Source organism: Ambystoma mexicanum, chromosome 4q, assembly GCF_040938575.1.
Source record: "Ambystoma mexicanum isolate Mex_15411 chromosome 4q, UKY_AmexF1_1, whole genome shotgun sequence".
In the NCBI taxonomy this organism is placed as follows: domain Eukaryota; kingdom Metazoa; phylum Chordata; class Amphibia; order Caudata; family Ambystomatidae; genus Ambystoma; species Ambystoma mexicanum.
In genome coordinates, this window is record NC_090928.1 from 441,669,859 (window position 1) to 441,688,299 (window position 18,441).

Consider the following 18,441-nt stretch of genomic DNA (forward strand, 5'->3'; position numbering starts at 1 on the left):
AAAGACTACTGAAAGCCAGACAAAAATATCGAAACTGGCGAATTGCGACCAAAATAGGGAGAGCCCAGAACGATGCAGAGCATATATTCAAAGCAATATGTGATAAAAACTCTCGGAATATATGGGAGCTGATAAATAATGGAGGAACTTTTCGGCCTGAAAACTCCATTAGTATGGTAACAGAAATGGCCTGGGTGTCCCATTATACCGCCCTATTTGCTGATCCTGGTGGGGCAGTGAACAATGGAGGGGGTCTGCATCCCTGAGTTGGAATTTTGCATTTGATGAGGTGAATACAGAAATAATGACTGGAAACCTAAGCTCCTCTAGAGCGGTGGGACCTGATGGCCTATCCAATCAGGAATTGGAAAAATAATGAGGAAAGCTCTTGGTGGTAATGTTTGCACAGATCATGCATACTAAGGAGATACCATCATCCTGGAGGGAGGCAAACATCGTTCCAATCTTTAAGAAAGGAGACAGGGTGGAGCCAAAAAACTACCACCCTATTGCGCTCCTAGATTCAGTAGGAAAGATGTTTGCTACTGTCGTACTAAGGGACTTAAAGGCTTGGGTCGCTAAAAGTGGAATCATCGACCCACGACAAACAGGGTTTGTCATGGGGGTAGGGACAGCTCTTAGTCTCTTTATTATTAATCTTCTTAAAGCAAGGACTGTGGAATCAAAGACCTGTCTCTATTTCGCATTAATGGATCTCGAACATGCTTTAGATGGGGTAATTGGAGAAAAACGTTTTACTAAGCTCAGAGCTTGGAAATGCACCGTTGACCTGATTGTTTTTGTAGTTATTGATTTATAAAGCGCTTTACACCAAAGCGCTGTACAATTGAACAACTTAATACATAAAAACATAAACAATATAACGGTAGAAGCAAATTACAATATGAATCAGTCAACAAAACAGTAAGAAGAGCAGTTAACTGAAGGGAATAGGGAGAATAGTGGAGTAGGACTGGGTGGGGGGGTGATGAGTAGGAGGAGGGAAGAGGAAAGGTGACAGTAGGGAGGTAGGGGAGGGGAGAGAGATAGTCAAGGGGAAAGAGATAGTCAAGGCGAAAGATAAAGGAGGGAGGGGAGGCAGGAAGGGGAAGGGGTTTCAAGGAGGAGAGTGGAGGAGAGATTGAGGCCCTATACACCAACACCACAGTGCAGATTAGATTGTCAGGTAAAGACCACCTAACAAAAAAAATTCCCACTCATCGAGGCCTAAAACAGGGGTTGCATTAGCCCCCCTACTATTCTGCCTCTATATTGAAGATTCGACTTGGTCACAAAAAGATGCGTTAGCCTTCCCACCTAAAATCAATCTTAGCGAAGTACCATGGATACTATTCGCGGACAATTTGGTTTTCCAAGATGTGACGCCCATTTTCCTCCAGAGGATCATTGATGCATTCACCATTTTTCTGACAGAAAATGTTTGCAGATAAATGTGGCCAAGTCTAAAATACGGACTATGAAGAAATCGGCACGTAAAAAGAAGGGAATTGGATTTACGTGGAGAGTAGGAGCCAGACCTTTGGAAATTGTCAAATCCATGATTTATTTAGTTGTAAACAGGAGTATGAATGAAAAGGGTCAATACATCCATTTAAGGGCAAGGATAGTATGTCTAACCAACCAGGGAATGGCCCTGCATCGAAGGTTTGGGAAGTTTTTGATAGTCTTGATTATTTCCTTCTACAAGCAGAAGGTAGCTCAGATACTAACTTATGGGGCAGAGGCTATCCTGCACTTTTCCTGGAAAATCTGGGAGAGGCTTGAGGGCTTCTTCTGGCGGCGAATACTAAGACTTCCAATTGTGTTGCCAATGAATGCGATTAGACAGGAACTGAAATTGCAATCATTGTAATCTATGGTTGTGTGGAAAACAATGGCCCTTTATAGAAAATGTGCATTTGACTCACCAGCTATTCCCTTTGCAATTTTTGATCTGCATAAAGAAGGGCAGGATCAATATTATAACGAATGGAGGATGAAGGTTGAAAGGATTTAAAAGGATTCTGAAACAAAGGGGGATCAAAATGGGTGATCTTGCTACCAATCCAATCAAAGTAAAAAAGAAACTGTAGAGAAAGGGGGCCAGTATAAATTGAAACAACCTCTCAACTCTGCCGGAAAAGGTCTTAACTGCCTGATCCGTGGTTAGTGCCCAGAGTAGATTTCGAGACATCTCAAGGACACTTGCCCGCTGCTGCACAGCCTGGCCTTCTCCATGAATTTGTAGCCGTCACCCACAACACTAGTACGCTGGCTCCAGTGTTTCAGAGCAGTCCTGGACACTTGGATGGGGAAGGCCTACCCCCCGTGGTGAGAGTCACCAGCATCGGAAAAATGGTCACTTGGTTCCAGAACTCCAGCAGTCTACCAGTATCAGCCTGCCTCCTGGCTGATATTTGTTTGGTTGCAGAGGCCACATTTCAGGTGCATGCTCCATTCAGTAGCTTCTCAGGAGACAGCGGTCGCAATATTTAAGTGACATGACGGATGTCCTCCTGACATCAAGGGCTGTGGCCAACGACCCCTTGTGGTGGACCAACAGGGAGAACATGACAGTGGGGGAACCATTCTGGGCACCTTGCTGGAGGCTCGATGGGCCACAGGCGCTTCTCTGAAAGGCTGGGGTGCTCATTGCAGGGATCTGTACGAGAATGACATTTGGTCCCAAGTGGAATGCCGTTGGCATGGCAATCTGCTGGAGCTGTGAGCGGTCCAGCTAGCCCTGACAGCTTTTGCTTCTTCGCTCCAGAGGAAACATTTCCTTATTCTGATGGACAGTACAGTGACCATGCACTACCTCAGCAATAAAGGGTGTTTGCTGTTGCTACCCCTGTGCAGGGAAGCTATGCTGCTTTTGTTCCAGTTACCAGAGAACCAGATATCAATCTCTGCAGCCCACCTAGCAGTGTCAATGGATTTGCGGATGCCCCGAACAGACAGAGCACGGTCTGTCATGAGTGGGAGATCTGCCCGGAAGTCATTTCAGAGATCTTCTCCCTTTGGGGAACACTGCTAGTGGACCTGTTTGCAGCCAAGTACAATGCAAAATGTTAGCAGTTCTGCTTGAGCGAATTTCCTCTAAAGGGCTTATTGGGTGGACGCATTCTTGGTTGAGTGGGTCTTGAACCTTCTCTATGCTTCAATCCCAGTCATGCTGTGGGTCCTCTGAATGTTGAGGAGCTTCAGGTTCTGCCTGATCCTTATTCCCCCAGATTGGCTGAGGAGAATGTGGTACCTGGACCTTCTGGAGTTTGCCGTTTGCCCACTTTGCTGGCTTCCTCTGAGGCTGGACCTCTTGTCCCAGTCAGAGGTGCGGGTGCTCCACCTGATCCCAGGGTCTCTCAAACTACAGGTTATCTCGCTGCCCTATTGCTATTCAGGAGATCACCAGCGCAAGGTTATTTTTTCTCCTTTTCAAATCATGGCCCATTTTTCACTCCAATGCCTTTCGTTGTCCTGGCTTGGCTTAACTTAGTGCTCTTCCTCTTAATGGCGGCTCCCTTTAAGCCCTTGCATTCAATACCCATCAGGCTGCTCACGCTAAAGACAGATTTTTTGGTGGCCATCACATGAGCTAGGTGCGTCAGTGAATGGCTAACACTTTCGTGCAATCCACCTTTCCTTAAGTTCTTTAAGGAGGAAGTTTCTCTCAAGGTACAACCCAAGTTTCTGCCTAAATTGGTGTCGGGATTCCATATTTCTCAGCGTCTGAAGCTACTGGGTTTCTTTCCACCACCTCTCCCATCAAAGGAGGAGTAGAGATTCCATAGACTGGAACCCAAGAAGGCATTATGTTTCAATCTGGCAAGGACGGCTTCCTCTAGTGGGTTGACCAGCTATTGCATTCTTAGTCCTGATTTCGGAAAGCAGAGATGACTCACAATCTCTTGTTGGATTGTTTCGGTGTATTTCAGAATGTTATGAGATGACGGGCAAGGAAGTTCCACTGGGTCTACAGGCTCACTCTACCAGGGGTGGGGCTATATCATCTGTCTTGCAGAGGGGCATACCCAAAATGTGTAATGCTGCTAAATGGGCCTCTTTGTACACCTTCTCTAAGCACTGCAAGTCTGTATTGGACCTTGGGCAGAGATACCGCTTCGGAAGGTGTACGATTCCAGCCTACCTCCTGCTGTTCATACTGCTTTGGGAAACTGTCAAAATGAGGAATCTGTTAGAGAAGGCAATCCGTTGAAGGAGAAATTACTTACCGGTAATGTTCTTTCTATGGATTTTTCTCCCACAGATTCCTCATCACTTCCACCTTCTCTCTTACTCTTGTGGGTAAGTGTTAGAGGAATGATTGGTGCTTTTTGTGCACTTATCAGCCTCTTTAAATAAAAAATGTAAATTAATAATTCATACAAAATGTAACTTTTTGGATGACATTAGTCTTGTTTGTCTGTTCCTTGGCGTATTTAAAAAAAATAAAAAGGAAGCGCTTTTCTTCTGTTTTTCCCAGTATGGCAGTTGTTTCCCTCGGCTGCTGAGCATGGGAAGAAAAAGGTGGGGAACTGAAGAATGGGGGTGAAGTGGTATATATAACATCACATCCGGAGTTGAAGAGTGGCGCGGTTGAGGCATGAATGAGTCAAGGAGACAATGTTGAGCTGCACTACACCCCCTGTCAAAGATTTCGGAGCAGCTCAATCTGAGGGGATGATAATCAAGATGAGGACTCTGTGGGAGACAAATCCATAGAAAGAACTGTGATGAATCTGAGGAACTCATCACTGATTCCCCAGCAGTATCCTCCTTCCATGTGGCCAGGGGACGGCAGTGTCATGACCCTTGCCCCTGGCCCTCACTGGCAAGTCAGCCTTCCAGTTAGGGCCAGGTCAAAGGCCTTAAAACCTCATCCAAGACTCTCTTGGAGTCAGTCCTGGCGCCTTTGGCGCCAGGCTCATAACCATCATGAAGACCAACATTAGAATGGGACTATTTACTTGGGACTATTTAACTTGGGGGTATTCAGCCAATATGGAGGCACACACATAGCTCAGTTACAAGGAACTGAGCTATGCGGTCTAGTCTTTTGGGTGTGGCAGGCCTGGGACTACTTTACGTGGACTACTTTGGGTGTAGCAGGCCTGGGACTATTTCACCTGGACTACTTTACCTGAGACTATTTAAACAACACCCAAACAGCAGAACATGCTTTGCGTTATTCTTCTGTGGGCAGCGTAAAGCTCACCGTGTCCAGTTCTTTGATGCCAGCTTACCTGAAACCAAGGACCTGCATAGAGGGAAAGAACACTACGAAACTTACCTGGAAGAGTATCCTGTCTTCAATCCATCGCTGACTTCACTTCCACTCACCTGAAGGTACGAACTCCATCATCCAGCACTGCATGCATCCTGGAATACCATAACCTGGGAAGAGGAGAAAGAAAGTCAGCATAAGTAAGCGTTTACTCACGTTTCCTCCCGAATGAAGAAAGTCACACAATTCTTACTTGGGTAGCCATCTCCTGGTCTGTATCATTGCTGGATCATTACGGCGCTCGGCGAGGAACATCGCAACCTGCAAGGAGAGAAAAGACACAGGTTAGCAATATAAAAGGCGAAACAGCGCTGCGCATCGCGCATTACTCACCAGACAGCATTGCGCACACCACGCTTTCGCCTACCGTCCCTTGCTCATCTTCAAACTGCATGACAACACCAAAATAACTTTCCATACCAAAGGAAAGAAGCAAGACATTATTATTCGAACTAAGAGGAACATAAGAACTGCATATAAAGACTGTAAAGCAGCAAACCTACGGAGTCGCAGCAGGCCTGGATTCCCACACGGGGGCTTGCACCAGTGAAGTAACTTGGTCGCTGCTCGCCCCCCACAACTACGCGCCTGTGCCACGAGGAGCAAGACGGAAAATCCACCTTTTTTTATATTTGTTCATTTATAACAGCACAGAGGAAACAAGACAATAATAGCATGTAAGTCTCACAGGCAAGTCAAACAAAATAGATTTAAATTCCCTTCCCTCCCCTCCCCCCTCAGGATCCCACGTCAGCGGCAGGGGAAGTCTCGTTCGGCCTGAGCGAGTTGAGAGCCCCCCTCTGACGGGGAGAGGGCCCGGGCGATCAAGCGGGGTTTAAAAGTCAAGGCCGGGTAATTCCGGTCGTAGTCCAAAACTGGGGCCCACATGTCAGTGAATCGGTGAAGCAGACCCGCTTTGGCTGCCGCACCTTTTACAATATTAAGGTGAGGAGAAGGCCCAAGGGGGGAGGAAGGAGTTGAGGCCAACGGAGGTGGGAAAACATAAACACAATCTGGTATTGAATCCAGCTCTCCTATATTGCAGACCCATCTTTAACCAGAGGCCTTAACAAGGGACCGGGAGAGGGTTTGAGAGTGCTAATCATCCAACCAGGGCTGGGTGGCGTCCCCGTGGATACCAGGTGAGCGTAACAGGCAGCCGCTGCATGATCCTGATCCTGCGGGCGGTTATATGAGGGAGGATCCCATAGGAGGCGACAACTGCCGGGGAGAAGGGACGATTCCTTTGGACGAGACAAGGTATTCCTCCCTTTTCTCTGACAAGGAACCTATGATGCCCAAGTTCTATAAGGCTTATAGTCACCTCACAATTCCTCCTTATTATGAAAACCAGAAACCCCTTCCTTTATGTCAATCGAGACAAAACTCCATGTATACTCCTGACATTCACAACACACATAAAACATCTTCTGGTTTTGACATTTCTTTATGTGAAAGTATTGAACATCATCATTGTAGAAATCCAATTACATCTATGGACTTTCTTAGGTCTGATTTTCTATACTCTGGCCTGGTGGACAGATGTATGGAAGGTCGGAGGACCAACCTAGTTTGACAGGGACAACTCTGGCACCTGTAGCCAAACCAGTTGAAGGTAGGTGGACGAGTGGTCTAGGCTAAGTCTCAAGGAGTGGTGAACTTGTAAGGGTCCCCAATGAGCACACACAGTGAGAAGTCCGGGAACAAACTTAGTCAATCAGTTATAAAAATACATATTGATTTATGGCCATACAACACTATGAAAAATGACTACTAGCATGTAATATTATCACTAAATAAACGATACCTAAATACAATCACTGGAGTAGTGCAAAATACATATACAACCTCTGTAAAGGAAGGTAAATATTAGTTTGCAACACTACAGGTCCACAGAATTACAACACTAACTTTAGAAGTCAATCCCTAAGATGTATGGGGCCTTCTGCCCAAAGTTCCATATAGGTTGTGAGATGGGAAAAATGTGTGATATAACCATGAAATCTGGCAGAGGTGAGTCTTGTAGCATAAGCCAGCAAACCCCCCCGCCCCCCAAGTTTCAGGCCTCGACTCTGAACGGCGACTTCTACAGCACAGTAGCCCAAACTCTGAGCTGGTCAGCCACTGGGTGGTCCAGGGGCACTTCCGGAAGCTCTTCTTCGCCGAAATCTGAGCTAACATTTGGAATGGATGTTCCCTCCACTCCAAGGGTCACAGCTGCTTCGCAGAACTGCTGGAGATCTTCAACAAGACAGGGCTCTTCCAGAACAGCAGTCCTTCTTCCAACGGGTCCACGGCCTCCTTGCAAGTCTTGAAGCTGGACAGGATACTTGGCTCCTTCGTTTTCTGCCAGGATCTCTCTAGAGTGGGTACAGGGGTCCTCTTCTTATCCAAAAATCCAGGTAATAATCACAAATCCCACTAGCCATTCAAGGATCTGGCCCACACACACCCCAGCAGAGGTCCAATCAGGACCACTGGTGGCACAACTCCTGAATATCACTCTGACACACTGAAACCAGTTTGTTGATTGGGAGCAGATCGTCCCAACCCACTTCCTGGCAGCAAACAAACGTAGCCCTGTAGTAGCCCACGAACAGCCTATGCTTTCCCAGGCACTGGAAGTCAATATAAGGATTTTCGTAGCCTCACAATTCAGGAAGAAGGGTTAGAGACTAGATGGGCAAGGGTTAAAAGAAAAACCTTGTGGCATGGCCATGTCTAGCCACTAGCCAGAGTTAGTAGCCAAACGCGGCAAGGCTAAAACTAAATACACCAACAAAATAGCATAAAGTAACTGCTGCCCCCAGTTTGTCCCTTAGGCACACCTAAATTAACCAAAAATCCCCAGAGTGTTAGTCTAGGGCAAAGAAAACGTGTACCCCATTGTACTGCATTATAAGATATGTTGTACAATGATAAAAAGTAACCAAAGTGATAAGTTAACAAAAGTAGCAGCAAAGTAGCAAGACATGCTTTCCAGTTCTGATAGCCTGAAGGACATGTATAAATGAAATAAATAAATGTCAGTTTCCCCATGACAAATGATCAAAAGCCAGTGTAGTGACGCTGAAGGCTTTACTGCATTGCAAAAAGAGCAGGTCAGATTCACAAATAAAAGCAAAAGGTTTGGGGGTCCATAGAAATGGACGGAAAGGTGTGTTGTAAATAGAAATCCTTTATTAGGGACTTCATCTCCCATAAAGCCTCAAGTACTGAGACGAAGAAGAGGATGGAATAGTTGATGCAGATTAAGCAAAGTCCAAAGACTAACGTGCAGACTAGTTGTTTTGTTCAATCTAAAATGCCTGGCTCATTTAAAAATGGCATCCACAATATCAAAAGCCAGTATGGGCTAGAACCATGAAGGAGAAGACAGGCACATCCAAGTGGTGGCTCGCGAACGTGAGTCGCATCTACCAGGAGAAGCACAACAGGTATACCTGAAAGACCATAGTAGCAATGAGAAGCACAGAAAAACTCATGGAAGCATGGTTGTGTCAGGAAGCGGCGTTCTCCGGTCCAGGTGACAGAAGGAAGTTGGCGAGTTAATGCGTAGCTGCAGGAAACACTGAAGAGACGTCCGCATCGTGGAGGAAGCCAATCAAGAGAGGAAGCTTCACCGCAGAGGCACGCCGCAAGTCGGAGACGCCGCAAACCACCAGTGAGTCGGCACAGAGCCATTCGGGACCCTGGGGCATACCGAAACACGTACAATCATGTTTTGTCGAAGTTAAAATCGCTTTTCAGCATTGTCCATAATATCATTTAATTAATATTGAATCAATACTTAAAAGAAAGATTTGAATACCGACAAGAAAAAGTGCAAAAACAAAACCTAAACAATGATCTATGCAAGGGATGTCAATTTGGGGGAGAGCTGATACAAGTGATAACCTAAGTAAATACGTTGGCCAGAACAACGTGGACACTGATATGGAATATTGAAAAGAACAATAAAACTAATAAGAAGTCCTGGTAAAGAAAAAGCACCATGCAGCTGGCATTTGGGGAAAGATACCTGGCAGGGAAGTATACCAGGAGATCTGTAAAACCCCGCAGGAGGATTCCTGGTAGGAGAGTATACCAGGTTATCCACTAAAGTTGTGTAAAGAATCCTAACACTCGGGGGAGATACTTGGCAGGAGTGTATACCAGGAGATCTGAAGAGCTCCATGAAAAGGATTCCTGGAAAAGGAGTATACCAGACAATTCACCAAAGAAAGTTTAACAGTGATACAAAATACCTGGCAAGGACGTATGCCAAGGAATCTGAAAAGTGCATGAAAGAAGTACTGATATTTAGATGCACCAGACTATTGAAATTGTATAAAAACTGACATTTTAAGGAAAATACTTCACCTAGGAGTATACTTGGAAATCTGAAAAGCCCATGCACATCAATCAAATTTTCAAGCTTACAGAAAAAGAACCTCTTGAATTCAATATAAAGAAACGGTTATTCAAGAGAAACACTTTTGCAACACAGGCCTTGAGGGCTGTTATGGAATATGTTGTGTGAACAAGAACTTTCGGAGTCTAGTATAAAAACATTAAGGAATTGTTGGGTAAAGAGACACTCTGGGGTTACAAACTATTGTTTAAAAGACACACTTTCACCATCCTACATAAGAATCCATGGGAAGGGAATCATCCTTTGGATCCAACGATTTCTCCTTGGAAAACACTTTCGTTGGATTTATTTGTATGTCTTGATTATGAACACTTTTTCACTGAACATATGTCAAAGACATTTCCTTACACCCTTAGATGTTTGTTTCTAGTGTGAGGGTCAGTTTAGAATATTTGGAGCCCAAGGACAGTTTCTGAGTTACTGACTACATGACACAGGCTGATTCTTAGTTTTGGTTTCTAGGTAGGGAACCACTTCCTTTCAGATAGGGCAAGAAAGGCATTATTCCAACCCATTTTCTGTTAAATAAAATGTCTGAATCTGAGAATATTACAACCTTGTGTCTGTATCTCATTTCTGACCTCTCACACAACATTAAGTATGTAAGAATGGTAAATAATTTCTGTTTCTTGATATATTATCAAAGGGGTCTACAACCAACAGCTCTGCAGATGTTTTGGACAATGGCTGTCATAATCCCTATGTATTGCCTATGCTGGCTGGGCATATTATAGTTGTTGTCCGAAACATCTGGAGAGCCTCATATATATGGACATTGTAACTTTAAACAACTTATTGAAAGATTGGTTACACCTAGGAACCATGACTACTGGTAGGTAACCTTTTCCTCCATATATACCCTAATTTTCTGCAGTATTTCTCATACTTAAACTGCACATTCTTTCATAAAATATATGTATGATATTAACCTAGAAGACTAACTTTGCTGATCATTGTATGTCTAAAAGGGTTTTATGTGTCATTCCAGGATTTAAAGATAATGGGGCACAACTAAAAGAAACCGAGAGTTACGAATATGATTTGATAGGTGTGACAGTTCATACTGGAACTGCAGATGGTGGGCACTACTATAGCTTTATCAGAGATATAGTTAATCCACATGCTTACAAAAACAACAGGTGGTAAGTTCAATCTGCTTAATATTTTAGTTTTTTTCAAAGCATAGTAGCCCTCTGTTTCCAGTTACACAATTGCATACTATGTTTGTCTAGTTTCAAAAATAAACTACTAATTGGTGTTTTGTTATATAGCATTGAATTTTCACTGTTGAACTGTACACCATTCATGAATGGATTACAGAAAAAATTAAATAGATTTTTACAAATGTTTAATTTAATGTTTTAAAATGTTATCAGACGGTTGTGACAAACAAGTTAAGACATGTTTGATAGTAAGCTATAGACAATTGCTTCTTGCACGGTGTCTGTGTTGCTAGAGTGGAGAACTGGACTTATAAAACAGATATATACACTCACCATTAGGAGATACGGGAAAGCATTTGATTCAATAACCAGTGCAACACGGGTAAGTACTCAGATGCATTAGAAGTAGAAAAGACACTATAAAATAACCAGAAACAGCTTTCCTTGCTGCAAGTCCAACCCTTAAATTCTTTGGGGACTTGTGCCCAAAAATCTCCAGTTTCAAAGATACACTTCACAGATAGGTATATTAAGAGGTTGATGATGCCAGTGGTTATGGTTAACAGTCAAAAGTGAGTTAAAGGTTAGGCAAGTACATTGACTCAATCCCAGACATGAGAATAGGTCTAGTAAGGGATCCTTGACCAGGCCTCCACTACCTGAAGATTGATTTAGGTACAGGACGTTATGCCTATGTAACCCTATGGCGGACAGGGGGGAACAGAAGAAGGTATGTTCACTTTACCCCCCTGAATTTGATTTCTTCAGAGACCACTGCTGAGGTTCTGAATTCTGTTGGGGCACAGTCTTCTGTGCTTAGTCTCAGTTAATGAATAATTAAAATATCTGTTTAAATATGTTTTAGTATTTTTTTAGGTGCGGGTTAGGAACTGGGATAATGGCACAAAACCCCAACAAGAAACAAAGAAATTATGAATATTCAACCTAGGAATCCTCCCGTCCCCTGCACACTATCAATTTTTGGACAAAAGCCAATTGCTGCACAGAAATAATCGGAAGAAAAGTCTATTTTTCAAAGGCGACGAGTTTCGAGGAGTATTGCCCTTCTTTGATGGCCAATACGGACTATTGAAAAAAAGATAATTTACAGTATTACAGTCCATTCATTACAAGATGTATACAAGATGCATCAAATTAATCGTACACTTTTTTTATTATATATATATCAAAATTTCGACATAAATCCAATGGAATAATGGTCTAATGTCTGCTTGTGTTCATCCTGAGCATGGCTCTTGGTTTCTGGTGTACATAGTCTGTACAGTATATTCAAATCACATTTGTTTGTGGTTATCCAACCTTATACACACCTTTATCTCAGGTTGACTGATAATACTCAATAAATCACCAGAGCTGGCACTGCATTGTAGATGGGTCATGAAGAGATAGTTTAAAGAAGATGGGTCCATTTAAGGATTCTTAACAGGGCAAGAAAAATTAAGGAGCACCAGATTGCGACATACCTAAAGGGATAGGGTGACAAGGAAATCACCCGAGTCGGAGCTTATTTTGTGTGTATCTTAATGAAGCACAAGCAGCAAATATTGGCTTCAAAGTTCAGTCCTGTTGTAGGCAAATCAAGTGGCTCAAGGATGATGCCCAACCTGGGAAAGTAATAGAACGAAGGTCCATAGATAAATGCTGTTGCCTTCGTTGGATATGTGAATAGTCTGCATAAATCTCCTAATCATGGAAAACGCCTAGATAGATTTTAATCTCTACATGAGAACTCAATGTAGAAAACCTACCCACAAGAAAATCTAACATGCCAGGAATCTCTGCATGTAGCATTCGAAAGTTATGTTTCAGGGTACAGGGATCAATATCAACGTGGGCTGCTCCCTCGGTTCGCGAAAAATGGAGCTGACTAGAATAAAAGGTAATCAGGCAGAGAAATATAAAAACATAAATATAAATAAGAACAACAAGAGATGGAACATCGGGTATCAAAAGCTATTTTCAAGAAAAAAAACAAAAGAACAACTACGTCTGCATACCTATATTAAGAATCAGTCATATGCACAAGGGCTAGTGCGGAGTCAACCGCTGTCAGCCTCTCGAATTTCAATACGCATCTCAAGTATTTAGTTACTACACCGGCATGCAGGTTCTATAATGAGCAAAACGGGGTGTGGGTCAGGAGCTGCCCCCAATCTGAACGCGGTCACAAGCTTTGGAACGTACCTTTCTGAGTGCGGATGCGGTGTGAATAGCAGACACCAGCCACTGGAGTCCGGATCCGTTGTCACGGAAACAGTAAGCGAAATGTTGCTAAAGGGTGAATGAAGTAATTAGAAATAGAAAGTGGACTAATTACATGAGGATACATTGTCCTCCATGATGGAGAAGTCGAGTACCGTTGATATAGTACCGAAATGCAAATACAGTGTAAGAAGAATATATTATCAACTAAATGGATAAGTAATCCAGTCGTCGTATCAAGTTTGACTGAAGCAGAATTCAATGATATGATGGTAGAGAAGTGAGATCAAGTTGTAAACGTCAAGGTATATATCGATCAGTGCGGACATAAGTCAACTTTCTTGAAAAAACAGCATATAAGAATAGAGGATTGGTGAATAATTACCAATATATAGAATTAAAGAAAGATAAAGGAAATGCAGGCCAACACTGGACATTCAGATTGTATGGGTCCGCATCTGAGAAGTCATAGACACATATGGTTATAAAAGCTTCACATGTTGGAAGGAGCTTAGTCACAGATGATTCATACACTTAGTTGTATAGTTCTACATTTATGTATACATTAAACAATATTCACAGGGTTCCATGTTAGAACAAATAAGTCCCAGGTGATATAGACATTCAACGAATTGTATCATTCTAACATTCAAATACATTTTAAGTCAAATGTGATTAACATAGTTTGGAATCTCTTATGCGGTGTATAGAAACAAGAAAGCAGGGCATAGATTAGGTCATTCATTAAAATCAACACATAATCACAACAGAAAACATTTTTATATATATATACAAGGATAAGAAGTAGCATTTTGTGACTTTAGAGGAAACAGTTCAATGAGAAGTCTTCATTAAGACTTTGTGGATGGATCAAGTCCATCGTGTCAATCCAGTAGAATTCCCTTTGTAGTAAAAGAGATTGATAGCCCCCCCTCTAGGAGGACGTTTAATCACCTCTAAGATCTGAAATTTCAATTGAGCAACAGTGTGCTTATGCAGATTAAAGTGTCTTGCCACAGGTGAGTGTTGATTGTTACAACCTATATTTGATTTCTGTTCTGTCAATCTCAATTTCACTGATCTTTTTGTCTGACCAACATATACTTTACCACATGGGCATTTGATCATGTAGACTACCCCAGATGACAGGCAAGTCGAGTAGTCTCGGAGTTTGATTTTTTTACCCGTTCTTGGGTGAGTCACTATGTTTCCTTTGATGACATTATTGCAATGTGTACATCTCAGGCAAGGTAAAGTTCCAAGTTTCCTAGTTGTTAAAACCTGTTGCTTATCTTTAGGTATCCCCTCAGCCTTTATCAATTTATCTCTGATGTTCTTACCCCTTTTGAAACGCATCATAGGGGCTGTAGGAAATAACCTTAGTAATTATAATAATAATTTGGCATTTATATAGCGCTACGAACCCTCAGGTATCTGAGCGCTGCTTATTATTACCCAGGGTGTGTGGTGCTCACCGTGGAGAGTTGAGTCGAGTCATTATGTAAAATGTTCCAATGTTTCTTAATACTTTTGGAAATTTGGAAGCTTTGCCTTGAAAATTTGGATATGAAAAGGAGTTGAGTCTCCTTAACTTGTGTTTTTGGTTTTAGAAGGTCCGTTCGTGTTACATTGGAGGCTCTATTTTTAGCATCCTCTAGAATGTTGGGGGGATATCCTCTGTCTTGAAATTTGTCAATTAATCCAGTACATTCTTTATTTTATCGAGTTCTTCTGGATTAGAGGTGATTCGCTTAAACTGCAAGATCTGACTGTACAGCGAGCTCTGGAGCATTGCCCTTGGATGAAAACTTGAATAGTGAAGTTAATTATTTGCGTCCGTTGGTTTATGGTATACTGAGGTAATGATGTTACCCTCAGCAATCATCAGACTCACATCAAGAAAATGCAACGAGGGGTTACCAATCTATATAGTAAATTTAATTCTTGGGTGTATTAAGTTAAGATATTCAAAGAATAATTGCAAACCGACCCTCGTGCCGCACCAAATACCAAAAATATCATCAATTAATCTTTTCCAAGTAAGGATATATGATAACCATACCGGGTGTTCTAGAACATGTTGACTTACAAATTGAAACATAAATGTATTAGCATAGACAGGAGCCATTGATAACCCATTAATGTGCCCGAGTGTTACTCACCGCCTGTAGAACTGGCCGGGGCGTTGAGAGGAAGGAACACCAAATGGACCGGAACCTTCTGTCACTGCTTAGTCCAGAAAAGGAACCCTCAAACCGGACTGCCTCTCTTGAGGCGGCACTTTAAGATAATGGACCCCCTTGACTATGTAATAAAAGAACAGGCAGGTTGGTGTATTACCCAAAAGAGCGGGGAGAAACCACACCACCACACCAAGCTGCAAAAAACACAAGGTACAGATTAGAGGCAATCAATCCGAACATAAGGGATTGATGGAAATATAGGATGTGAGCGAGTACCTGAAAGAGGTTTGGCAGTTATTAGTTTAGTAGGAATTCTAAAGAAAAGAAAGAAAAGAAAAGGCTCAAGTTGAAAGTTCTAGTTAGGTGGTTAATATTGATAGAAAAGTAAGGAGAAGGTCTTACCCCCTTATGGATGAAAGGAGGTCCAAAGAGAACACAACGGAGGTATATAGGGAAGGTTAGTAGAGGGTAGCTTCCCGAACGGCACGAGGGTCGCAACTAGATTCGGGATGGTGCAAGGAAATGAGGTATCCACAAAGTCTATTCACAGAAGACTGCAGTATGTAAAGAAGACAAGTCACAATGGCTGAAAATATTTTACCGTAATTAGTAAGAACCGTAATCAGGAAACAGAGGAAGCAGTAATCCGGCCAATGCTTGAATTGTAAACAGAAGAACCGGATCAACCAGTGTAACGTAATGCACAAACAGCGGGAAGGAGAGACATAGTCAAATAAGGGCCAAACAACAGGCAGGTCAGAAAGCGTTTCGAGGTCGGGCTTCAGGTAAACTTACAAGAAGGAGAAAAACTGTCCGTAAAGGATAACACAAGGCAGGTCCGGTGGCGTTCCGAAGTCGAGTCAACAGCCGGCAATTCCAAAGGCAGACAAGGGGCGCGCGAGATGCAAGTCCAAATAACAAGTTCGGGGTCAGGTACAGGAATCATCCAAGAGAGTACACATGAACGATGGCGAGAATAGCAACGCTAATTAGAAGCACCGTGTCTTGCACGACGTGTGTTTTTATTTGGCCGAAGGAGCGTCAGAGTAAGCTGATTAGGAGACGCCGCTTGCTCCTGCGGCGTGGCTTCCCTGACAACCGCCAGCATCTCCAGAACGGGGAAGCAAGAAAGGACACCCGACCTCTTTGAAATCGGGAGCGCCGTGAACCGAGCAAAGCCGCTCGGTGCCCATGTGTAACAGCGAGATCTGCAGGTAGTACTTCCTTGAAATCTAAAGTAGCTGTTGTATAAAATTAGATTGAACAATTCTAGTACAAATTGTGCATTGCCCTTTAGTCCCTGGCAATTCAAGAGAAGCCATTCGATTGAAACGAAGCCCTCGTTATGGGGAATTCAAGTGTACAAGCTGCACACATCCAGACTAAATAGTATACAGTCTGAGCTCAGTGCTCTGAAGTCTTTAAAACCATTCAAAAAATCAATGGTGTCTTTTAAATGGGTTGGTGTTGCTTGGATAAGTGGTTGGACAAGTCTATCAATGTACACTGCTAAGGGATCAAATATACTTTTAGTTCCTGCCACTATGGGCCTTAATGGAGGGTTTTGTGTATCCTTATGAATTCAGGCATGACAGGATGGTTGTTAATTAGGAACTGATGGGTCTTGTCACTAATCCACTCATTTTCTTTAGCATTGTCTAATATCTTGTTGATCAAGGACTTGATTTCAGGTAGGGGGTCTCTGTCAAGAATGGTGTAGGTGTTGGAATCATTAAGAAGTTCTAAATATTTACCTATGTAGAAAGATGTGTCCATCACTCCTATAGCTACCCCTATGTCTGCAGGTTTAATTGTTAATGCTTCATTTTTAGCAAGGTTCTCAACCAATTCAAGTTGACAATTCTTTGTTGATTGGTGTGTCCCTTTTATAGTTAATTCTGTTCAAGTCAGCAAGAACACTCTTCTCAAACAGATTTAGAACTGAGTTCTGAACATGTGGGTCAAACACACTTTTTGGGCGCATTCCTAATACATCTTCATTTATTTCCTTCGGTTCCATTTCAGACTGGGAGTCAAAAAATATTTTTAGTCTAACTTTTCTCAATAGTCTATGCAAACAGATTTTCTCTTGGAAGAGCTAGGTACTGCATGTAGGAACAAAGGAGAGTCCCTTATTTAGTATGTTAAGTTGTTCAATTGAGAGTGTCTTACTGAAGATGTTAACCACCAAGTTATTTAGTCCTCACTTGTTCCTCTTTTTTGTGGGCTGTTTTCTTGCCTCTCTTGGTTTTTCTCTTGTGCCTAAAAATAACCTGCTAGTAGTTCCGGTTTCAGTTTTTCTGGTTAATAGAGATACCGGGTCCTTTGAAGGAGCAGTTTCCTCAGGTTGATTGCTTTCACCAGGTTGTTGGGGAACTGTTTTCTGTATCGGTTCTCCAATACTACTATCGCTACTATTGCCTGAGTTGGATGAGCCCATGTTTTGTGGTCTATTACGGGTAAAGTTTCTTTTGCGATAATATTCCTGCCAATTGTAGACTGTCATTCAAATAGTCAAATGTGTCTCTTTCAAATTGTCTTAACTTACTTTGATCAGTCTCAGATTTGTAATTCGATAATTTGGAATTAATGTCTTCTAATAAATCAGAGAGATCTCTTGACGATTTGAATTTAGATAGCTGTTCCTTCAAAGTTGTGATATCTGTGTCGATACTGGTTAAAGATTTAGACAGTTCCTCAGTGGTTACTAGTATCAAATCCAGTGAACGTTTATTCTGGATTTGGTCCCATCTTGCCACAAAGGCTTTGTTTTCGCTACAGAGTGCAGGTCTTAAGTACATCCTAAGGCCTCTTGGTATTCTCTGTGCCATATAATATTCTACCGGCGTGCTGGCATGCAATTTCTGAGAGATCTCTCGCCGAATTAGTTTTTCCAATCGCTGTATCAACTTATCAGGATTGTCTTGATTTTGTAATGTTTTTCTGTATTTTTTATTGAATGGCTTCTCTTGAATTGCCAGAAACTAAAGAGCAATGCACAATTTGTACTAGAATTGTTAAATCTAATTTTATACAACAGCTACTTTAGATTTCAAGGGAAGTACTACCTGGCGATCTCTGCACATCGATGGGTTCATGGATGGCTCCTGTCTATGCTAACACATTTATATTTCAATTTGAAAGTCAACATGTTCTAGAACACCCGGTATGGTC

The 18,441-nt window shown here is 42.5% G+C and overlaps 1 protein-coding gene across 1 annotated transcript in view; it reads left to right on the plus strand.

Moving 5' to 3' along the window:
• USP34 (ubiquitin specific peptidase 34) overlaps positions 1-18,441 on the plus strand; it is a 3,618,222-nt gene that overhangs the window by 2,436,186 nt on the left and 1,163,595 nt on the right. Inside the window, exon 49 of the mRNA XM_069608012.1 lies at positions 10,687-10,840. Within this exon, the coding sequence (XP_069464113.1) occupies positions 10,687-10,840 (154 nt within the window). The remainder of the gene's footprint in view (positions 1-10,686; positions 10,841-18,441) is intronic.